This window comes from Glycine soja, chromosome 17 (genome assembly GCF_004193775.1).
Source record: "Glycine soja cultivar W05 chromosome 17, ASM419377v2, whole genome shotgun sequence".
Taxonomy (NCBI): domain Eukaryota; kingdom Viridiplantae; phylum Streptophyta; class Magnoliopsida; order Fabales; family Fabaceae; genus Glycine; species Glycine soja.
In genome coordinates this window covers 13,347,856-13,373,623 of record NC_041018.1, presented here as the reverse complement: position 1 = coordinate 13,373,623, position 25,768 = coordinate 13,347,856, and the positions used below count along the sequence as shown (strand labels likewise).

At 31.2% G+C, this 25,768-nt stretch overlaps 3 protein-coding genes across 3 annotated transcripts; 1 reads left to right on the top strand and 2 right to left on the bottom strand.

Annotated features, from left to right (window-relative positions):
* Positions 1-10,276: 10,276 nt before the first annotated feature.
* On the top strand, positions 10,277-13,479 carry LOC114393799 (uncharacterized protein DDB_G0290685-like). Its single transcript, XM_028355254.1, has 2 exons — positions 10,277-10,538; positions 11,075-13,479. The coding sequence occupies exon 2, from the start codon at positions 11,122-11,124 to the stop codon at positions 13,213-13,215; it is 2,094 nt and encodes a 697-aa protein (XP_028211055.1). The 5' UTR covers positions 10,277-10,538; positions 11,075-11,121; the 3' UTR covers positions 13,216-13,479.
* A 2,339-nt stretch (positions 13,480-15,818) lies between these two features.
* Positions 15,819-17,645, bottom strand: LOC114393803 (cytochrome c oxidase subunit 6a, mitochondrial-like). Its single transcript, XM_028355257.1, has 4 exons — positions 17,466-17,645; positions 16,553-16,659; positions 16,360-16,402; positions 15,819-16,122 (listed from the first exon to the last, which is right to left on the bottom strand). The coding sequence occupies exons 1-4, from the start codon at positions 17,578-17,580 to the stop codon at positions 16,079-16,081; spliced, it is 309 nt and encodes a 102-aa protein (XP_028211058.1). The 5' UTR covers positions 17,581-17,645; the 3' UTR covers positions 15,819-16,078.
* Positions 17,646-21,651: 4,006 nt separating this feature from the next.
* On the bottom strand, positions 21,652-24,368 carry LOC114393800 (tubulin alpha-3 chain-like). The gene is made up of 4 exons (XM_028355255.1): positions 24,107-24,368; positions 23,062-23,296; positions 22,588-22,958; positions 21,652-22,500 (listed from the first exon to the last, which is right to left on the bottom strand). The coding sequence occupies exons 1-4, from the start codon at positions 24,197-24,199 to the stop codon at positions 21,847-21,849; spliced, it is 1,353 nt and encodes a 450-aa protein (XP_028211056.1). The 5' UTR covers positions 24,200-24,368; the 3' UTR covers positions 21,652-21,846.
* Between the last annotated feature and the right edge of the window lie 1,400 nt (positions 24,369-25,768).

Genomic DNA, 25,768 nt, shown 5'->3' with positions numbered 1-25,768 from the left:
TCACTAGATAGTTTTAAACATCATTTGGTTCATGATCTTGATTAATCTCTAGGTGACATATAACATTTATTTTAAACAAAAAATTACAAAGACGATTTGGACGTTAAATGTGATTCAGCGCGTTCTCAAATACAGTCGTAATCAAATGTTATTAATTGTTTCTCATAAAATAAAATAAAAAGCTTAAATACTTGTGACATATACATTGGTTGGGACTATGGACAAGTCTAAAACCATTTAATAATTTCTCACACTAGAAGAGGTGTTCAAGTCTAGTATCAAATCGTGTCTTGAATATGAAAAGAGAAAAAAAAAAAAAGTTCTATGGTTGGAACCTTGGCCTAGAATGATCTTCTAATTTTACACTATCCCTTGCAATAATTGGTTCTATGCTGTACTAAATTGATATCTGAATTGATTAATTTGTGCAGACACCTTTTTCCTTTTGCATAAATATGAACTACAGCAGTACTGAACTACATGCAATAATTAGGGCTCAATATCCATAGCTTCTTTTCTGTGAGCATAACTTCATGAAAAAGCTGAGCAAGCAACATCGACACAGGTCAATGCTATAGTTCAGTAACTATAAATAGGTCTAGTTTGAAAGAAGCCAAGTTTATTACACCATATAACTTGGTGGATTATCTAGTAAAATTCCATTGCCGTTACATGTACAAAATCAATATATTTGTTAAAATTTTCATATTTGATTCAACAACTTAAGGACCACAAGAAAGACTAACAATTAACAAAGGAAACCATACAAGGACAGAATGATGATAAAGTCAATATAAATTCGAAATTTCTATCCAAGAAAAATCGTTAAAAGCTAGGAATTAAAAAAGACATTATGAAAATGATATTCTGCCAAGGAAAATGACTACAGAAAGAACAGAAGCTTTGCGTTAAAGGTGAATAGCAATTCTGTTATCCTAGAATTGAACACTCAAAGCATTTACCTTAATGTAGGGTCACAAAGTTTAGATCAAAGAATATGTGAGAGTACACTAACACTGGGGTGGTGGCAGAAGAAATCACGTGAGGATGTAAAATGGGAGCCGGCAGAAAGTGTTATATATTAACATATTATATTATTTGTTATAAAATATTTATCGATTTTATTGATAATTAATTTTTATCAAAAAATTTGAGAGATTATGTTTAATAAAAAAAATTAATTATAATTTTTTTATTCATAAAACTTAAATTTAAGATTTTATATATAGATGAAATGCAATATTATTCAAACCAATGCATTACTGATTGAAAGATGTTATTTATTTACCCTTCCCAGACCGAAAAAGATAAAAGAGAATGTTGGTGCAAAGGTGAAGACAGAGTGAACTGAAAAGCTGAGGGACCACGTGAACAAAAAAAATTAAAAGGGGGATTCTGATTCTTTTATTATGCATGCCCTTTTACTTCAAGTTTTTTTGTGCTGTAAAAATCAGCATTCAGCAACAACAGGGTTATGAAGGATGATGCCCCATCCTGTGGCGTGGAAAAAGAAAAACAAGTCACAAACTCTAGTTCCAATCTGATGCTGATGGGCCTGAAACCTGATGCATCGTGATAAAGCCACATGAATCATTGTGTAACGCCTTTGTCAGGGCGTTTTCTCCACGCACGTCCTTATTAATTTCGATGCATTTTCTTTTGTTTATAAATAAAATAAAATGGTCCATTTTGGGCCTCCATGCTTGTTGAGAAGGGCTTGTGGCAAACACTACTTTGCCCAATGGGCTTTTCCCTTACAATATCAAGAGTGTTTCTTCCTGCACCTCCTTTATATTTCATTATATTACGGAATGTCCCATCCATATAATGTAATGGAATGCCTGGAGCAAAATTTGGAGGTGCAGAAAGTTTCATTCAGATATCGATTCAGATCTTAACTTAATAGAATCGCCGCATTGCATTTCAGAAACAACTACCGACTTACATTCAACTACCCTGTATTTTTTTTGTATGTAAAAATTTAGGGGAAGGGAAACCAGGTTGAATTAAGAATAATCAGTAGGCATAAATGTTATCTAGTTATAAGTTATGATATATGATAAATTTATTAACTTTTATAATTCTTATTTTAAAAATTAAAAATTATATTAACATTGATTTTTTATTTATTAATAGTGTCAAAATTTTTATACTGATATTCAGGAATTAAAGTTAGTTTAGTTGGCGTTTCAGGTATTTTCTTTCTATCTTATTTACAAAGTTAGAAAAACACTTTATAATTATAATTATTAGCAGAAAGCCACTAACTGCCAGAGTGAAAAAGGCTAAGTAAGGGAAAAGGCAATTCAAGTAAGGCTAGAAACTAGTGTTCTTTTCCTTTATAGGGAGGTGAAAGTTGAACAAAATTCATGGGTAGCAAACATTGCAAGAAATGGAGCACCAACTAACATCACCAGGTAAAACTTTAACTGAAATACAACTCAGAGATACGAAGAAGACTAGTGTCAGGCTCAATCATTGTCAATTTTGCAAGCTGTGTTAATCTGGCAAAATTATGTCAAGGCCAAAATCACCATGTTTAGTAAGCTTCCCTAATCTATTAATATTGTCTTAGTCAACATTTTGAAAAGTCTAAACCCAAAAAAGCTTGATAAAAGCCGGAATTTAAGACATATTACCAAAAACTTCCTGAGATCACAACAAACTGAAAGAAGATTCTAATGCATGTTTTTTATAGGTAATTATTAGTTAATTGTTAATTTTTTTGTTAACGAGAGAAATATTAAACCCGTGATCTTTTATTTTTTTCTTTATTTTTTTACCATCAAATTAACCTTGTAATTCCTAACTAATGCATGTGTTAACCTCTGATAACTCAAATAAGTTACACTGACTATCGAACACTACAACCATAAGATCATCATGTTCTCATCACAAGGTACACACTAGTGTCGTATTAAACATACTTTTAAAAACCTGTTTTTCACAAGTAGAGCTATTTTCAACAAGGTGACAATGAAGCCCGAGGCTATAGTGTAAATTATCGTTTTAATTGTGACATTTATCTAAGAAATCAACATCAACAAAATAAGTATAAAGCAACCATGTATAAAGTTAAACAACGGAAAGTCGATCACAGCATGGTATAGTTTAGCTCCTCAAATGCATCAATTTAGCAAATATGTATAGAAGACAATGGTGTACAGAAAAATTATTCTTGAAGTTACAAAGCAATGGTTGCAGCCTGAAGTTCTGTCTGACACCACAAAAGTGATCATTTCATCCTATTACATTCCCTTTCTACCCCTCGTACCCTCTCCAAAAAAATGAAGGGAAAAAATTAGATCCATTAAGAGAGTGAGATCCTAAATTAGGATTTTAGATTATTTTGTGTATACCTCACAGTGTCATATATGATTAAAGATCTTTTTTATTTTTTAGTAATAGATCTCATTTTAAAATCTTAAATAATTTTTAGTAGGTCTCACAAGATTCCATTTTTAAATATTTTATTTAAATATTTATTAAATTAAATATAATTAATTAAGTAATTAAATTTCATTAATAAAACCTGTAAGGAAAAAATTTATAAATATTAAGAAATAGAAAAATGAGCATAAATTAAATTTTTATTTATGACTAAATGTTAAACAAATGAAAAATACATAAATTTGATAATAAAAAAATGCAATACATTAATGTCAAAGAAAAATTAAATTTCATTATTATTGTGATTATGCTCACCATGTCTGTTTGAAGTTGTTGATGAATTCTTCTTATATGCATAATGCGTCTTGTTTGTAAGTTTGTAGCAAAGTCAGAAGGAACATCACGAGATATTTCAACATTTGAAATGTCATTGTCTATGTAATCATAATCAACATTGACATCATCAATGAATGTATCTCATTCATCTTTGACAATCATTGTATCCATGTTTCAGGTACGAGATGGACCACATATAATTGCAAATCGAGATTTGAGTACACCAAATGCTCGTTCCACATTCTTTTTTTGCTGCTTCTTAACATTTTGCAAATAATTTTCTTCTAGGACCTTGTGACATTGGTCGAGTCTTCACGAATGTGGCCTAATCAAGAAAAATACCATATGCAAGATAGTATCTCATATTATATAGAATTCCATTAATTGTAAATTGTACTGTAGGAGTTTGACCTTGCAAAACATCATCAAGCACAAGCAATTGGTTTAACACATTAATGTCATTATTTGAACCTGTAACTCCAAAATATGGATGTCAAATCCACAAGTCTTGTGAAACAACGACTTCAAGTATTATTGTGGGTTTGCGATGATGACCTCTATGATATTGACCATGTCATGCAACTGGACAATTTTTTCACTCTTAATGCATGCAATCAATAGAACCTAACATACCTGAAACCCTCGTGCATCTTCAATTTGTAGTAGACGATTGATGTCATTGTTGTTGGGCCTTCTCAAGTACTCTTGTCCAAATATCTCATTGACACCACCTTACAAATTTTTGTAAGCATTGAGTTACAATGCATTCGTCAATTCTAACGTACTCATCCACACAATTGGCAGGTGATCCAGATGTCAATATACGAATAGTTACAGTGCACTTTTGCAACGGTGAGAGACTCACTCTGCCAATAACATTAGGTCTCATTTGGAAATACTCATTATGATTACTAAGAGCGTTGACAATTCGAATGAACAATTGTTGTTGCATTTAGAACCTACATCGAAATTGAGTCTCTGTGTATACCAAATTTTCTTATAAGTAGTCATTTATCAATCGTAGATGTTCATCTTCACGATTACGATTAATCACTCTTCTAGGCCTTTTGCATCGACTGTTGTTGTCCCCTTGTTGTTGCATCGCACGTAAGCAGCTCATGATTTGTTTATCACTATCGTCGTCAAGTATTTCATGAGTAATTTGTTTCTAAACTCTGTCAAAGTCATTATTTGGATTCATTCTATAAATGATTGATTGCATAAACAAGTGAAAGAAGAAGATTGTTCGAAGAAGATGTACAAGAATGGATGAGAATTGAACAATTAAATAGTAAATTATACAACGGCTAGTTTTATAACTGCTACTTATGCAATGGCTAATTTTATAACGGCTACTTATGCAACAACTAGTTTCATAACAAGTAGTTTTGCAATAGTTAGTTTTATAATGGTCAAGTTTCACAAAAAAAAAAAATCAACAAATTAAAAGACGGTTACAAATTAAAAATAAAAAGGACAAATTAAACATGTTTCCTAAAAAAATACAAATTAAAAGACTATTACAACAAATTAAAACTACCTAACAAATTAATATTACATACCTAGTTTACGCCTAATTATTTTACAAAAGGCTTGATGGTCTTGCAGTTGTCTTACGGACATTGTAAATGTGTCCTTCATTAGAATGTCGTAGTACTTCTTTTCCAATTTTTTCTCCCTTAAGACTACTAGTTTGGCGTTGATAACATTTCTTTCCCTCATTGCTTCCTTCACACCAATCAAGTCCACAGGATTGGTAGATGTTGCTACTCCTTTCCCCTTGTTCTTCCTTTTGTTGCCTTTTGCCCCATTGGACGGATAATTCAAGACGGTGTGTCAACTTCAGAATCTTTTACCAGTGTTTTTGGATTAGATGACAATGAATATGCCCCAGATGCGGAAATCTTTGTCCTTTTAGAGCAATTTTCAATAAACTAGTCTAGTCATTTTGATTGATCTTTCAGAAGTCGCCAAGCATGCTCCAAACCAAAATTGATTCCTTCGTCTTCCTTCCAAATGGCATATGCATGAAGTTGACATCGTCATCTGTGTAACCACTTTTCTTCAATGATACTGCTTACTTGTAATGACCCTTGAACTTTTGCACACCCATATTAATTTTTTGTCATCGTGATTTTAGTTGATTCACTGCTCTTTTGCGTAGTTCACCTCGAAATTTGTTGTAATTTTTTATGACTCTCAACTAAAACACTTCTTTTGCTTGACCAACACCAACAATTTTATCGGCTGAGATATTGAGCAATGAACTAATAAGGTGCGTATCTTCTTCAATTGCAAATGCAAGTTGAGGCTACCTTTTTGTAGAAGACCCTTATATTTCATCAACTGTGATATCTTCTAGCTCAATTTGGACAGAAAATTGTGGAAATTACGATACAACTTTATCATTTGAAAACATGGTAGGATTGTTTGGTGAAATTGAAGGAAATGTTTTGAGAACTTTGCGAATTTAAGGTGGAAGGGGTTTGAGTATATGACATAAAATAATTTGGTGGTAGTGGTAAAAAAGGAGAGGGGGAAAAGGAGGACGATTTTGTGAATTTTGGGTCGAAGGAGGCATGTGCCAATTTTGCAAAAAAATTATATAAGCTTGTCAATCAAATTGATTTTGATCCATTTTGCAAAACTAAAATTTAACTAAGATTCAGATTGGAGAATTGAGATTGACAAATGAAGAATGAAAATGAAAATTGTGTGTAGAATTTTTGTGTGTACTGAAGCAATTTATAGAATGTTGTTTTAGCTAACATTCTGTATAACAACTAAACAAGTCTACAAATTTTACCCATTAACGGTAAAATTTTGTAACTAATGTTCATTGTGCACACCTATGATTTGACAAACAACATTCTTTTTTTTACCCTTATTGAGTCTCTTCCTCTCTCTCGTCAAATCACCCTCGTCCCATCTCACCCACCCCTTATTTCCCTCATTTTTCTTCTTCTCTCCTCAGCACCCACGCACCTACCCCCTCATCTTTTCCACGCTTATTATTCTCTCCTTGGCACCCACCCATCCCCCATCTTTCCCACTTCTTCTTTTTCTTCTTTTCTTCTTCCCCCTTTCCCTTCCTTTGCCCTCTTCGTCTTCTTCCCCCTTTTCCCTTCTTTGTGATGTATTTTTTTAAAATAAAAAATTGTTTCATGGTTTTCTCTATTGCAAAGAAGATCTAATGTTGTTGTTGTTGTTTCATGGATCTTTTGTTGTTTTTTTTTTGTTCTTCATCTCCTTCCTCTGTGCTATCAACTGTTTATTCTCTCATTTTTCTCACCGTGTTTTACTATTATCAAATGAGCAATAAAAAAAATTGAAAAGTGTGTGAATCTCCAGAGTTATTCCCCAAGAATTGGATCTCCAACATGAAGATTTTGAGGGATGCTTTATTGTTGGATCTAGAAAAAGATCAAATCTTGGATCTCCAACATGAAGATTTTGAGGGATGCTTTATTGTTGGATCTAGGAAAAATCAAATCTTCCAGCTTAAGACCTATCCTCAAGATCCAGTATTAAAGATGTTCTCAACAAATTTGTTATTCAAATAGAGACAAGTGGAGAGTGTTTTGATTGGTTGAAAAATCAAAGAATTTAATGTGACTTAATACTATTTTAGTTTTTTTTTTACTTGAAGAATTGTATCAGGATATTATAAGAAATATAATTTTTAAAAATGAAAATAATTAAAATAACTTCATTTTAATTTATTGCTTTTATGTCACTTTCATATGCATTCTATCAACTTTTTTAATTTTTTTCTCAATATTCTCCCGCAAGACTAATCTTTTGAGACATGCTAAAATACTACAGTAGATACATCTCTATCTACATTTGTTTTTAACATCATACAAGTAAATATGATAATCAAACCTTAAGACTATATATATTGAAAAATCTGAACTCCTTCATTTCAAACTAATACATGCTTGCATTCTAACAATTAATTTAATTTCGAATGTCATTATTTTAATAATAAAATTTATTTTCCACTTTCTTTCTATTTTGTTATTATCTACCTATTTTGTTGTATAATCCTATTATTTGTTAGTATTTATTAAGTTCATCATCCTTTACTATCAATTTTTCCTTGACTGGCTCACTTGTCTATCGTTTAAGTTTAAAGAACCATCTTCTCCTCCTATTGTTAATAAAATTAGTTTTTGCAAAAGTTGACTTTTTCAGAATAAATTATAAAATAAGGGAATGAATCTCCAATTCTAAGTACAAGAAGTTTTCCAATTCAAAAAAAAAAAATCAATTCAAAGAAATCAGTTAAAAATCCAACATGAATCTTGTTAGAAATGAGACCTTGTATATTCTATTCCAGTAGACCAATCTCATTGGGCTTAAGAAGCATATTAACAATTTAACATTGTCTATTTAACACTGCCTACCCACTTGGGGAGGGCATGTGTTTTCCACTAAAAATATAATGATAAGTAAAACGTGTGAGCAGCCACAAAGTTTGAATACTGAAAGAAAATTAAGATCCACAGCAGACAGAAGTTAGTAGTAATTTATTGCAACCCAATCGTCTGATACGCTAGCTGCCACGGAAGATTCTCAAGACATTAACCACATACTATTACATAAGAAAAGTATTATGAATTATCAGGTTAATATTTTGTTATCAAACATTTGATATAGCATAATTTTCAGCTGATTACATAGGTAGTAGCCAGTAGATTCATTTCATGGTTGAGTACACATTAAATGGTTTTAACATCTCAAAAAAATAAATCAATGTTGTAAATAGAACCATTACCTTTTCATGGTCAATAATCAATGCCATTTTTACATTACTATTTAATTATATATAATTTTTTACAATAATTATCTTAAAAATAAAACTATTCTAATTTATAACTAATGCATGCATATTAAACTCCATTACTAATTTCATGAATGGAAATGTTTAAATTAACATAATTGGTAAATAATAAGAGATTCAATATTCAGATTTTTTTTTTTAAAGGGACGGATCTAGAGTGTATTAAAGGGGTTATTTTTTTTTACATAACTATTTAAATATTTTACTTCTAATAAATAATTATTTAATAAATAATAAATTTAAAAAATATTTATTATTAATTTTATGGATAAAATTAAAATTATGAACTACTACTAAAAAACTTTTAAGTAAACATCAACTCAAAAATATATTTTTTTAGTCTTAAATATGTTTTTATCCTTAATAAATATTTAATTTTTATATTTGTTTTTTAATAACTTTTTTTTACATTGAATTATTAATAAAACAATAATTTTTTTTATCCTTGATTTTTTTGTTTAGTGTCTGATAAATTAGTGAATTTTGTATTTGCTTCTTGATAAAAAAAAATCATTTATAATTATTTAGAATTAAAACAAAACTCATTAATTTATTAAGGAATAAATACAAAATTTATTAATTTATCAAAAACAAATAAAATATCAAGGATCAAAAGTAAAATTATTGTTTTATTAGAACTTCAATGCAAAAAAATATATTAGAAAATAAATAAAAAATTTGAATATTTATTAAGGATTAAAAATATATTTAAATTTTTTTCTTATATATTTTCTTTCAATAACATTTTTAATTTTTTTTCATATTTACACAAAAGGTATTAAGGGAGGGGGAGGGTTAAAAGTCCGCTTGAGATCCTTTTCCGATAACTATTATAATTAAGTTCTTTGATATTTCATTGGAATCCTAAGATATTTTAGGAGTTTCAATTCTTTATACCAATTATAAAATTAACTCTTAATCCCATTAAAGTCATTTGTCACAAACTGATTTAACTCCACCTAATGGATAGATTCAATATTCAAATTGTATGTATGAAAAACATTTGTAAAAATAAATCAATTCCTTAGATGAATTTTTGAATTTCGAAGAATTAGTATTAAATTTTAAGATAAACATATCTTAAATAAAAAAATAACAAAAAAAAAACTGGCGGTTACCGGGTACTGCCACCAGATAAAGCGATTTGAGTCACGACGGTGGTGGGTTGATTTTGCCAGCAGGCGCCGGAGACTGGAAGTAACCAGCTTCGACTTCAACCCTATCTTACTACTTTGGCAAAGTGACAAAGATGAAACATTAGTATTTTATCTTAAGACAATTATTACAAAAACGGTTTTTCTTGGTATGTTGATTGAATCAGACGATTGGAAGAGCATAACCGACGTCGTCAACGGTCGGGATTCGCGGAACGTCACGTGTCGGATTTGGATCCACCAAGTGCCTAGTGCTTTCTCCCCTGTACGCATGAGCTGGTCCTTATTTGTATCAAAGACACCGTCGTTTTAGCCTCAATCTTGAGTTTTTTTAACTTTGAGTGACAAAACAGTTAAACAAAATTAACCTATCTAATATATAATTATTTTTTTACTATATTACTAATCTCCATCTCCTTCTAATCTATTTTTTCATTCACAAAATTTAAATATAAAATTTTACTTAAAAGAATCGACCGACCATATATAATTATATAACGATATAATAATATAAATTTTGTGTTTCAGATCCGTTGTTGATTTCACTATAAATAAGTTAGAGATGCCTGATATTGCCATTTGCCAGTTTTTCAGTGACAAATTATTGTTAAATCTGCTTTCCATTCCTGTTGCAGGGAAGGGATCAGATCCAGTGAGAAAAAAACTCCAAAACACAAGTCTTTTGTGATCCCTTATTCATTCTCAAGTATAGAGGAAGAGCATGCTACGCAACTGCTTCTTGTAAGCACTGTTTCACCCCAGAAAAGAAGGACACTTTTTTGTTGAATACTGAGTATCTCAGTTTGCTTCGGGTATGTATGCATGTAATGTCATGTGTGCGCTTTTACCATTTGTAATATCTGCTATCTTAGTTGTGATGTTTTTTAGAGAAACCATTCTAGATCTGGGTACATGTGTGAATGCGTTTTGAGAGTGTCATACATTATCATTTGTTTTATTTTTGTTTCTTGTTGCACACATGTTCTTTTGTTGATCTAGATTTGGCTACCGGATATTAGTATGTTATCTTAGTTGTGATGTTGCTTTTTCTATCTTCCTCTGCTGTTAAATTGAAATTAGGATTTGAATGCATAATCTTAATACTTTTCAAAATGGTGTTTTTATGATTTGTTGATGAGTAGCTTGCAGACGTGGCCATGTATTTTATAAACCTTGTGTGATTTAATATCACTAGTTCCACTGATTAAAATATTAATACATAGATCAAGCTTTAAATTTGTAGTTTTTGTTTTCTTCCTTTGCCTAGTTCTTTCTTATCAGTTGTGTTGTTGAGTTGCTATTTGTGAATTTGAGAGTCCCTTATGGAGTTTAATCTTCATATGAGCAGGTTATATTGGAAAGAAGTAAAATTTTGGATAGTGAGGAATTTCCAGAATGTTCAGGTTATCTCCCAGAAGGAGTCAAAGATCCAAAGGCTTCAAGGTGAAGCATGCTCTACAGTTATGTGTTCTGCTTGGAGTTTGTATCTGGCTGGTTTACCAACTCAAACACTCTAAGGAGAAGAAATCATCCTATGTAGAAAGCACAAAAACTACCAGTGAGGTTGTCAAGTTCGGGAGGAAGGACCTCCATCCTCGCGTGGAGGAAACTTCCGTGGTAGATGCAAGGCACAAGGAAGAGGATGAGGAAGAAGAACAAGAAGAAAATAAGCAAGAAGAGCAACACAAACTCGACGATGTTAGCGGTGTGCAAGATGAGGTACTAAAGCATGAGCAAAATGACAATGAAGAGAATTCTGAGCATAAACAGGATTCGGTAGACCAAGAAACTGAAGAAAATTCTGAAAATGCATTGACACAAGTGGAAGGAGAACAGCATAATGAGAAATTGGGTGAAGAGAATGACAATATAGACAACAAAGAGAGTGAGAGTACATTGAAGGAGAATGAGGAGAACAAAAGTGAAGGGAAGGACAAAGAAACTGGAGAGAATACAGAAGAAAAGACTGAGCAGGAGAATGACAGTATGGATAACAAGGAGAGTGACAATACAGTGAAGGAGAATGAAGAGAATAAAGATAAGGAGAATGAAACTGAAGGGAAGAACAATGGGGAGGAAAATCATGAGCAAGATAGTAAAGAAATGACAGATGAGAGCAATCAAAGAGAAGCTGAGAAAGAAGAACATGGCAAGATTCAGGAAGAGACTTCATCTGAGAATCAGGCTCAGGATGGGGGGAAAATTGAGGAAGAGCATCGAGAGGAAAATTATGCAGGAGATAATGCCTCTAGTGCTGTAGACAATAAATCACAAGACGACACCTCGGATGAAAGTTCCAAGACAGAAGAAGAATCTGACAAAAAGGAAAAGAATGAGTTTGAGTCTCAGAAAAATGGTACTGAAACTACAGAAGTGGCTGATTCTACTGTCACAACAACAAACAGCCAAGGAAATGAAAATCAGACACAGTCAGAGAATGATTCACAGAAAAGTGTTACATCGGAGTCAAAATGGCAGCAGCAAGAGCAGAATAACCCCACAAAGGTAGAGGAATCCGGTGTAGAAACTCATACAACTGAAGCATTGGAAAATGAAGATAACTCCAAGGTAGAGGACTCCAATGCGCGGAGTACGACACAAAAAACTGAAGATTCTTCTTCTAACTCAGATGCCTCGGAAGAGAAGGCTGAGACACATGACAGCAATGCAACGAACGGTGAAGACAAGAACAAGGACACCTCGACTAATTCTGCTCAGGACGAAAACACCAGCAACAATTATGTCCAAGAAGGAAATGTTGCGTCATCCAACAATGACAATAAAGATTCTAGCCAAGATGTTCAACTCACTTCCTCTGATACTTCCTCAGAACAAAAGAAAGATGAATCCTTGAATCTAGAAAGTAACACTGACTCTGCTCAGAATGACAATGAAAACTCTGATCAAAGCAACAAAAACAGTGATGGAAGTGCTAATGACAATAAAGATGCTAGCCAGTCCTATACTTCATCCGAGCAAAACAAAGAAGGATCCTCAAACTCAGATAACAATGCTAGCCAATCAGATACTTCATCTGATCAAAACAACAAAGAGGGATCCTCAAACTCAGATAACAATGCTAGCCAGTCAGATACTTCATCTGATCAAAACAACAAAGAGGGATCCTCAAACTCGGATAACAGCAGTGATGCTAACCAGAATGGCTCTAACAGCAATGAAAATGCAAATGACAATGGGAATGCTAGTCATGAAGCACAAAACAATGCTGATGCGGGACAGGGCAACAATGAGGCCACTGTTGAGAGTAAGACAAGTGAAAATGAAGGTGGTGCTCAAAACGAAACAGTGGAGTCACAAAAAGAGGAGGAATCTGCACACTCCGGCGGAGATAGCAATTCTAACTTGAATGATCAAGGAAGTTCTGATCATTCAATCACTCAGGAGGATAAAGAATCTCGCGTGGATTTGGGAACTCTACCACAATCCAATGCAGAAAACAATAACATTGAGGTTACTGCTGCTGAGTGATAATTCAGATAGAGTAATTGTATCAAGCTTCTTTTGATCCTACTTCTTTTTTTCTATTTTTGTTGTGCCATGTATTGTTTCTTTAGTTGGATATTATGCTATCAAGTTTTTTGCTTTACACAGGGTCAGATTAAGAATTTAGAAAGACCTAGAGTTCTATTTGTATAAATCATTTGCTATTATTCATATGTAACCTGAACCCTTTTATGTAAGCAATAATTATGACGTCTAAAATATCATCAAAGCAAAGTTCCTTCTCTTTTAGTATTGACCTTTTTCTTATTATAGACTTTGCAAAGGGTAGTGCATCAAAATTTAAATCACGAATCCCTTGTTTGAGTCATGAATCATTAATCATGTCAAACTATAGGATTTAGAGAAAAAATGGTTTGGAATATACCATATAAATAATTTATAGTGTTTAATGTAATAATTTTGAACTCGAAAATGATCAAGAGTGTACAAAATAAAATCATAACTCATCGTGGAGTGTATGAAGCATTTATTTATAAAATAAAGAAAAAGAGTTATTTATTATTTTTTATTGTTATTCATTTACTAATTATCACATATAATAAGATTGTTAATTTTTATAATATTAATTTAAAAATTACATTAGTAATTATTTATGATTGATTGTTAACTTTTATAATATTAATTTTAAAATCACATTAATAATTATTTATGATTGAATTATAATATAAAATTATATTTTTTACTGTGAATTTTATTTTTTACTGTGAATACATAGCTTCTTTTTTTTCATTTTAGTCGTGAATGGTAACACTCCAATATTACTTCTGCTTTTTCAAGCTATCAATGAATGAGCTTATTATGATTTTCACATTCCCAAAATATGGAAAGGAAACCGGAAAAATCTTCCCCACGAGACATTACTGCTTATAACAATAGCTGGTGTAAAGAGAACGAGTTTTCACCTTACATAGGCTTTCATATCATGAGGGAACATCAAATCACTTGTCATGGAGTTAACACTTATCCATTTCTTACATCTTTTTTAAAATTTGGACTTCTTTTATCTTTGTTTTCTTTTTTGTCTTTTCTTACTTCCGTGACTTGGTTGAGCCTCGGATATTTTTGACAATTGACACTAACACGTGATGATATATTGATACTTGAGTCAAAAATCAGAAAGAGTTCAATTGCAGACAAGCTAGGCAGTTCGTCTTTCTCCAACTAGATGACACCTCTACAACTAACAGAATAGAAGGATGATAGAGCTATCATAACGGCTGCATGCTAAAATGTCAAATTTTAATTGTATAGTAATTTTTTAATTTTTTTTAAATGATTGGTATAGTTATTTTTATTAACAAATGTTAAATTATTATTATATTAGTTTTTGTTAGCCAGAGAAATCTGAACCTATGATCGCTCCTTCCTTTTCTTCTTTCTTTATCAACATTATACCTTTAAATGTTTGATATTTTAATGTTAGTATTGCCTGTTATTTGTAAGATGCTGAAAAAATAACATTCTTTCTTTTGGGCGAAAAGATAACATCAATAGCACATGGCACAACAGTTATCGGTTAGGATGTCAATTTAATCTATTAACTTGTCTTAATCTCTATTCTTTTGATGAGTTGGTGGAATGATCTTTTTTTTTTCCAATGATCTTTTATTTTATACGCTAAAGTTTTCCATTTGGAGCAGGAGAACGGATTAAGCATATACCATGTATTGGGTAGCTGTTAAGGTGAAGACCATTGTTTCAATGTTTCAGCTATGACAAAGTTGCATTGACACTATCATTCACAGTGAGATTTTGATATTTTCATCTTCATATATAGCTCACAGCAATTTCTACATGTACAAACAGCTAACTCATTTGTACTAAGTTATAAATTTAGTGTTGTGCGCAGATAACTCATATTCAGCTCCTAGTATTTTATGAAACATACAAACTACACAGGTTGAACGTAGATTGTCCTGCTATCCTTTGATACAAAAGCCCATCGTCTCATCAATGAAAATTACGAAATTGTTCTGTTTTGGAACAAAGATTTGGGTTTCTTATTTGTCCATGTCCATAAAAACTTTATCGTTAACTCACAATTTATGGAAAATGATAATATTTCTTTGGCCAATAGTTTTGTCTACATGAAGAGAAGGGCCGTGTAATGTTTGATAGTTGCGATAAGACATCAAATTTGTTAGATAGCAGATTGAAAGAAAAAAAAAACTTCAATAAAACTTTTAAAAACTAAATAATAAATTAGTACATAGTTCACTAAATTAAATTAAAATTATAGTAGACTTTAGATAAATAAATACATCACTTGCTCACATCAAATACAAATTATTTTTAAGGAAGATTTCTATTTAGTCAAATTTAATAATGACGGAAGATTATAGTGCCATAAAAATTACTCATGTCCAGATGTTAAAATGTCTGGTAAAAACAATTACCGCAATTAATTATTTTAAAAATTCGAATCTTCCTTCAATTACTAAAATGAATTCCTTAACTTTAAAATCGAAGCAATAGCTAAGATCGTCTTGTGGACGGGTGATGCTAAATACCTACCTATTCCCAAAAACACCACAATCGAAACAACAAAAACTAGAGAGATGAGAAAATGATAAAAATCAGGGGTCTTAAGATCATTTTCTTTAAAAATCTTATTGAACAAGAATCGGCTAGGAAGAAGCATCATATTGTTTGACAATTTTATTTTGTTCCTCAACCATACGAACGAACATGACATAAAAACATGACAAACTAACGTTGTCAAGTGCAAGTTCTAGATCACATTTCAAAAACCACAATAATCATCACTATTTCTTGAACATTGACAAATCCAAAGCCCACCGGTGTCACAAATACCTTCATTAAACCATTAATGCTCGTCGTGGTGCTTCGTTTCAAATAGTCCATCGGGACCTGCTAATCAACAACAGACAGCAACCCTTCACTCAATAAATGTCAAAACTCAAAAATAACCATACAAACAGCTGCAACATTATAAACTAAAAAGATCTTCCACCACTAAAGGAAGTAAGGAACTAGAAGAAAAAAAATCCAATCAATACAAATAATTAGTGGAATGATTTTGGGGGAATTACATCTGGGGAACACTGTATATTATAGATATCAAAGCATAAAATTAAAGACACGTACCCCAGGGGAATTCCTTATTGCGGATATGCAAATATGGGTATGCCTGCACAGAAAAGTAAAAATAAATAAAAATTAAACTTTTGTTTTACTAATACAAACCAAGTATACTCGAACATGCAATGGAGAAAAGATAGAAAACGAATCCATAGTAACAATAACAAATAACTGCAGATGCGTAGAAACGAAAACTCACAGGAGGTTCTTTGAAGTGCGGGTGGCCCTTTGATAGATTATAAACGGCTAAACCGGTGCAACCAACAATGCCTAAATATGTAATCTTCTCCCATTTGGCCGTCTCATCTGGAGAGAAAAAAAAATGATAAGATTAATAATTAAAAGAAACACACAAAACATTCAAATAGAAATCATGCAAAGTACAATATAGGTGACTAGAGAAAATCTATCAATCTCAACCTGAAAAAGAAGCTACATGAAATTATTAAAAGCAAGGAACATATTTGAAAGAGAATATATCAGAACTAAAATCTTAATCTATTAAGGTGATGAGGTGTGACGCAAAATCATACTATTACTTTGCTCGATTAATCTGAATGAAGTGTCGATTATATAGCAATGCAAATACAAATCCGTTGAGGTTAAATCCACCAAGTCAATCACAACGTCAGTATCGGATTTAAAACTAGAATTTGAAATCCAAATAATGGAAAGAAAAAATAATATTAATCTATCATTTTTTCTAATAAAAGCGCTTGAACATTCAAACAAACATAGAAGCCAAATCAATTCGCAAATCCATTTCAGCAGTGAGGAATTACAAATTACAAATCCGTTTCAACAAAAAAAAAAAAAATACGAACGCATAACAATTCAAGTTAAAAGTAAAAAACAACTATGCGCAAATTTTTTTAATCTTATATCAAAGGGAACTAATCTCCCAAATCCACAAACCCTTTCGGAACCAAAATTGACCTAATGCGCGACACGCTTCCGCGCGCAAACCATACAGATTCGTGAAACAAACCTAACCTAATGCGGGAGATATAATTATTAAAACCCTAAAATAAATAGGGTTAGATGAAAGAGAGAGAGAGAGAGAGAGAGAGAGAGAGAGAGAGAGAGAGAGAGAGAGAGAATGGGGCACTAACATGCATCATCGTGATGACCAGAGGAAGCAAAGTTTCGCTTGGGAACCTGAGAGCTACGAGCTCTTCCTCGTAGGGCGCTACGAAGAAAACCCGATCGCACCAGCGATGTCGCCATTGCTCGCCGCTTGACTCTTTTTTGTTCTGTTTTGGCTTTGAAGGGGTAAGAAACAATAGGAGCTACCTATATGTGAAAAACTGCTTATATATTCGCACAACTCACGTGCCAGGAATAACATCATTTTTTTTTTATGTGTTTTTTTTCTAACCATAATATTAATATAAAATATTTAGCTGACATTTATCTGATTATGTCATATTAATAATATTTTGTAAAAATATTCATAATTAAATGCATGTTTAAGCTTATTCACTGAGTGTGGGAGATGAACAAATTTCAAAAGATATAAAAATTACAAATAATAAATAACTTTCAATGAAGGTCTGTGATATCTTTGGTGTTAGAAACATTCAAATTTCAAACACAATTTAAGTATGGTTTAGTGATAAAAGGTTAGAGTTGTCTAATTTAATGGAAGGATAAATAGTTATTTTTGTCTGTGTAAATTACTGACAAATTCATTTCTGAAAGATTAAAATTCAAAATTTAGTCTTCGAAAGTATAAAAAGAGTGATAAATTTATCTAACCATTAACTTCCGTCAGTTACCGTTAATAAAAATAACCTATGTGACACAAAGAGACGAAAATATTAAATAGATTTGACGAAGATGTCAATAAATTATCATTATTGAACCTAAATATCAATAAATTTTTGTTGTTGGAAAAAAATATCAGTAATTTTTTATTGGACGAAAATGACAGTGATTTTTTTGAACCAAAATGTCAGTAATTTTTTTGGATCAAGTATGTTTCTATTTGACAAAAATGTCAGTAAGTTACCATATTATTAGACCAAAATATTAATAATTTTTCATTGTATCAAAATGTCAATAATTTTTTATAGGACGTAAATGTCATTAATTTTTTGTTGGACATAAATATCAATATGTTTCTATTAAATTAATTTGCTAGGGCTCAAATTTCGTTTCATTTAAGGATAAAATATAACTTTAGGGTAAATTTTTCTCAAATTTTGAATTTTAATCTTACAGGGACGAATTGTCAACGATTTATATATTTAGGGACAAAAATGATCATTTATATTTTTTTATTGCTAACTCAAGAGGTGTGACTCATTTAGATTGAATTTGTGGAACTGATATTATATACACTAAACAAACTTGGAAATGAATGAAAAGTTTTAATTGCGACTATATTTTAAACAAGATTGTAAGGATATTTTTTAAGGAAGAAAATATACTTGTATATAAAAAAATTACCTAAAAACAGAAAGAAAAAAATAAATAGTTTTAACAAATTTACATTTGTTATCATTTAGAATGCAAATGTACTCGTTTATTTCATGTAAACTAAAATGATAATTAAAAAAATTAAAAATTTAAAGATAAATTTAATATACAATTGCTTTATAAATATATTTCAATCTTAAGTCTCTTATACTTTCATTTGGAATTATATATATATATATATTTTGCTTTATTAAAAAAAGTGGTTTTTTTAAATATTTATGTTTATATTATTTAATTTGTTTCAAAATTTACAATAATATAAAATACTTAAAAAAAAAGTGTTTGATGATGTTAATTGAAATTTTATTAGAAGAAATCTCTTATTTAATGTTTAATATTATATCATATTTCAGTTTTGTGTTAATTTTTGAACGTTTTATATAATCATATTAGTATATTTGTTTTAGTAATAAACATTTGAGGTCTAATAAATTAATCTAATAGAAACATACTTATATTTAGGTTTAACAAAAAATTACTAACATTTATGTCCAATAAAAAATTACATCTTGATACAATAGAAAATTACTGATATTCTGATCCAATAAAAAAAGTAACATACTGACATTTTTGTCCAACAAAAACATACTGATATTTTGGTTCAAAATAAAAATTACTAACATGTTCATCCAAAAAAATACTAACATTTTTCTCCAACAAAAAATCACTGACATTTAGGTCCAATAATAATAGCGTACTAACATTTTCATCCAATCTATTCAACATGATTACGTTCACAGTCAATTTTGTGACAAGTGACAAATTCGTTCATATGTGTCACGTAAGTTATTTTATTAATGATAATGGACGAAAGTTAACGGTCGGATAAATAATAACCATTCTATCCAACAAAAAAAAATGATTGATATTTAGGTCCAATAATGGGGTTTTTTACCATTCTACATGGTCTCTCTTCTCAAAATTCACAATCTACACCCATTTCATTTATTTTGCCCAAAATACACCACTTCAGCATGCCTTGTGGGAAGTCCGGTTTGGCCACCCCTACTTCCCTGCTTGACCCTTTTATGTGTTAAATTAAAATATTATAAAATATAAATATTATATTATATAAAATTATTTTTAATTTGTTTTAAAATTATTTATCATTAAATTAATTTTTAAGGGTTGATTAAATTAATTTTGTTATTAAGAAAATGATATTATTAAATATAATTATTTTTTTATACTATTTAATTTATTTAAGATATTTTTTGGATGAATATTTGTTTTAAAATCTGAATTTTGTATAATAATATATTTATTTTAGTAAAAATTTTAAAATTTTTAATATAATTATTTTACTAAATATAATTAGTTTGTTTATGTCATTAGATTTAATTAAAAATGATAATACTTTTTGTTTAACAATTTATTTATAGAAGAACATTCACAATCCAACTATTGGAAACGATTTTGTACAATAGAAATTTTGATTATTTTTAACAAACCAGTAATCAAAATAGAATAAGACATGTATCTTGTGCAACATATTTCAGATCATCATTAGTTTTGTCATATTTGCGTTGTAATTGTATTTTTTAATATATTTCATTATTCTCGACTATCATCTTAGTTATTATACTTTAAAATTTTATGTCTGTTGTATAAGACAAATGTATCAATTATTTTTTTCACGGTATTTTTTTAATTTATTTTAATACTACTAACTAATTTTCTTATTTTTTAATTAACGAACATAACAGAAAAACATTAACAAAACATAAATTTAACTAAAAAATTACATACAACGTAACTAAAAAATTGTACTATAATTTTATTCAATTTTTATATTTATTTTTATATGTATATTTCTCTTTAAAAAAATTTAAAAACAATATTAAAAAAATTAATTTAATAAATAAGTAATTTTAAAACTAATTAAAAATAATTTTATATAATATAATATAAAAAAAAGGGTCCAGGAAGTCAGGGTGGCCAAACCCAACTTCCCACAAAGGCACATTGAAGTGGTGTGTTTTGGGCAAAATAAATGAAATGAGTGTAGATTGGGAATTTTGAGGAGAGAGCATCTAAAATGTTAAAAAAAAAACCCTCCAATAATGGTAACTTATGACATTTTTGTTTAATTTATTCAACCGATATTTTTATCTAATCTATTCAGTATCATCACGTTGACATTAATGGCAACAGGTAAAAATTAACGGTCGAATAAATTTGTCACACTTTTTTCACTTTAGGGGACTAAATTTTGAATTTTAATATTTTAGTAACAAATTTATTAACGATTTACACATTCAAAAACGAAAATGATTGTTGATTCTTAATTTTAATTAGTGAGTTTTTGGTCTAAATTATAAGTACTTTTCATGAGGAAAAAAAAGTCATGTTGAAGTTTTATGCAAAGACAAACCCTCCAAGTTAACATAATTGCATAGAAAACTTAAATTCAAAATTACCTATTACTAAGTTTAAACAACTCTGTCTTAGTTGGTTATTACGCACTCGTAATAATTGCAATTCATGAATTTCTTGTGAGAGAGCTGGGCAGAGGAGAAAAAAAAGTTATTTTAAAATAGGTCTTAATATAAATACATACAACATTTGCAAAAGGTTCGTAATCATTTCAAATAGTTTGAGTAATAATCTCAAAAATACTCTTCGAGAATTATATGCTTTGTAGCAATAAAAAAAATGAAAGAAGGAATAGAAAAAGGTTATAAAATACTTATAAACCGAAAAAAACCGAGACAATTTGAGTAATAATCTCAAAGAAACTCTTCGTGATTAAAGGTTTTTCTGCAATCTTGTTCCAAAATTATTCCAGGGAAAGCAATAGCACGAAAATTTCAGAGATATGAAAAAATCGTTTCCAAATCCATTTAAAACTCTAAAAGTTTACCAAGCAATTTCGAATAAATGTTCACAACTTCACATAAAGCTCCAAAAGTACCGGAACAAGGCAAGTTCCACGAAAAGAACTACCATACACAGAGCACGAGGAAAAAAAAAACAACACAGACAAAGTAACATAACAGTGCAAACTTCTAATCAATAATCTTCTCCTTCATCACCATCTTCTTCAGTTGCCTCTGCACCGACTTCCTCATAATCTTTCTCCAGGGCAGCAAGATCTTCACGAGCCTCAGAGAACTCTCCCTCTTCCATACCCTCACCAACATACCAATGAACAAAAGCCCTCTTGGCATACATGAGGTCAAATTTGTGGTCGATGCGAGAGAAGACCTCAACAACACTGGTGGAATTGGAGATCATGCACACAGCCCTCTGAACCTTGGCAAGATCACCGCCAGGAACAACAGTTGGAGGCTGGTAATTGATTCCACACTTGAAACCAGTGGGGCACCAGTCAACAAATTGAATAGTGCGCTTGGTCTTGATAATTCCCACAGCTGCATTAACATCTTTAGGCACAACATCACCCCGGTACATGAGACAGCAAGCCATGTATTTTCCATGGCGAGGATCACACTTGGCCATCATAGATGATGGCTCGAATGCGCTGTTTGTGATTTCACCAACTGATAACTGCTCATGGTGAGCCTTCTCAGCTGAAATCACGGGAGCATAAGATGAAAGCATGAAGTGAATCCTGGGGTATGGCACAAGGTTGGTCTGGAATTCATTAACATCAACGTTCAAGGCACCATCAAACCTCAGGGAAGCGGTCAGTGAGGAAATCACCTGAATATAACCAACAGACAGTTAATCAAAGGGCATATATAGCTCAACACAAGCACTAGTTATTTCTAATTCAGACAATAACAATACCTGAGAAACTAAACGATTAAGGTTGGTGTAGGTTGGCCTCTCAATGTCAAGTGAACGTCTGCAGATGTCATAAATGGCTTCGTTGTCGAGCAGGACAGCCACATCAGTGTGCTCAAGAAGGGAATGAGTGGAGAGGACACTGTTGTAAGGCTCAACAACAGAGGTTGAAACTTGGGGTGAAGGATAGACAGTGAAACCAAGCTTGGACTTCTTGCCATAGTCCACTGAAAGACGTTCCAGCAAAAGGGAACCAAGACCAGAGCCAGTGCCCCCACCCACAGCATTGAAAACCAGAAAACCTTGGAGACCAGTGCAGTTGTCAGCAAGCTTTCTGATGCGATCCAAGCAAAGTTCAACAATCTCCTTTCCAACTGAACCAAAAACACCCTTGTTAGAATTTGATATCCAATTCAGCACAGTAAAATTGCAAATGCAGTTATTATACTTGAAGCAATGAAATGAAAGGAACATTACTGGTATAGTGGCCACGGGCAAAGTTGTTTGCAGCATCCTCCTTTCCGCTAATGAGCTGCTCAGGATGAAATAGTTGGCGGTATGTCCCAGTCCTAACTTCATCAATCACAGTAGGCTCGAGATCTACAAAAATCGCACGAGGCACGTGCTTTCCAGCCCCAGTTTCACTGAAGAAGGTGTTGAAAGCATCATCACCTCCACCAACAGTCTTATCACTTGGCATCTGCCCATCAGGCTGAAACAACACATACAACATAGCTCACATTAGAATTTATCCATTATCAAAATATATTGAAAAAGTTTTACTAGTTTTCCTCAACCAGAATACATTAAGATTTCCAAACCAAGATATAATAATAATAATTTGAATGACGAAACTAGGTGGTTTTCCTCCAGAAAGTACTACCAGAGTCAAATCCTGGCCGCATTCATATCCATAGACCATAACAATTAACACAGATCCGAAATGAACAAATCTGAGATTCCCAAGGCATTTTTGGTGTATTTTTCAATTAAAACTCGAGTTTCATCTCAATATCAGCATAATAAACATAAATTATTAAGACAAAACTCAAATTCCAGTTGGAAAACAACACAAAAAACACTTAGAGAAATGCATCTAGGTTTTTCGTCCATTTGAAATACAACGATAAACATGAACAAAATTGTAAACTAAATATATTCAACAAAGAAGGCATCATCATCAAATCTATATTACAAATCACTCGAACAACAGAGAACCAGATCCAAAAGTTCGCAAAATACATAGCGTGTAAATCTGAGAACCAATCGGAACAAAAACGAAAGAAAAGTTCACGTAAAACATAAAGCACACACAGATCGGTAAATCACCGAAGCAATACAGAACGAAACACAAACAATACGCACATACGACAAAAAAGTCGCGAAGAAACGGTTCAGATGCAGAAAGAGAACTAACAGCGTAAACAGATCCAGATTTAACATCTCAAAAACGCGAACAAATCAAATCGGGAAAAATGCAGGCTAAATTTTTTTACAGAGATTTAGGGTTGAGAAAATAGACCTGAATGCCGTGTTCGAGGCAGTAGAGCTCCCAGCAGGCGTTTCCGACCTGAATACCGGCCTGACCGATGTGGATTGAAATGCACTCTCTCATTTTCAGAGATCGAAGATCGAAACGAAAGAGAAGAGAAGAAGAGAAGAAATCAGGTTTTTCAGAGAAGAGCGTTTATTAAGACGCTTCTCTCTGTGTTGTCTTTTTTTGTTGTGTTGCAAAGAGTGCTGTGCTGTGGCTGGATTCGCTTTTTTTTCGTTTATTTATGGAAGCGGGAGGGTGTGAGGGTTTAATTGTGGTTAATTATTGGTTTTTAGTTTTTTTTTTTTTGCCAGCGGTGGGGCCCTTTATTTACCGTTCAAATTTTGAACTTGTTTTGTTTGTGCACCTTTCCCGGGGTCCACGAGGCACCCCTCCACTCATGTCCAACTCTGCCAACGGGCGGTTAACGTCTAATTTTTTTTATTCCTTTGCTTCGACTTTTTAAATTCTTTTTTTTAATTGGATTTCAAATAAACTAGTTAAACAAAAAAAAAAAAGTGTTTGATTTCATGGGAAGATTAATGAGAAATGATTTTGAATATGATCAAACTGTAATATGTTTAATTAGTTAGGTTACTGTGTGATGCATGCTTAATTTTTTTAATATTTATTTTGTAATAATATTAAATATTTAACATAATATATCATTAAATGAAATTTAAATATAAATAGTCATAATATTATATTCAAACAAGAGAGTAAAAAAACACATTGTATATACACATAATTGTTACAGACAACAAATCAAATTTTATATTTTTTTTAATTACTATTATTATTAAGTTCATAAAACAATGACCCTCAAGATAAGTAAGATGTCAAGTACATATTTTTTCACTTTACACTTACATTATACCAAAACTAATATCTTTGTATGCACTTGTGTAATATTTTAGAATTGTGAATCCATTGCATCCAAACTTAGCAATTAGAGGTGTTCACTAATTCGATTGATTTGGTTTTAAGGGAAAAATTATTCGATTCAATTATTTTAGTTTTATTATTTCTTTATCTGATGGGTTTGCATTTAAAGTCAAATCCATTATGGATTCAATTCGATTTTTGGTTTTTTAAAACACTTTAAATCAATAATCACACTTTTAAATATATCACTATACTAACTAAATCATATAGAATGTAGATTTAAAAACAATAATAAGTTGACAACACTAGTTCATAGTTCAATGATAATGCTAACAACAAGGTTCAAATTTTCTTAAAATCCCAAAAAAGTACAAAATAAGTAGCATGATTCAAAATACATAACAAGTGGAATTCATAATAAAATAGGAAGTAGCATTCTTAATAAATCTGGTAGCATTCTTGGTATCTTCCATCTTCTAAAGTAAGAAGTGTCCGACTACTTCATGCTTCCATACACAAAAAAGAAAGGTCCAACAAGCATTCATGTCCAGCCATACAAAATTTAATAGCTCAAATAAACAACAAGCATAACAACAAAGAAAGGCAAGACCAACAAACGATATTTATACAAAAGCTTGTCTAATAGCAAGCAAAGAAATTAATGAAGGCAATGCAAATTTAAGTGCAGAATTAGCAACATATACAAGCAAAACCAGCAAATAAAATATCCAAAATAAAGGTAGTAATTATTCCAAATATACCAAC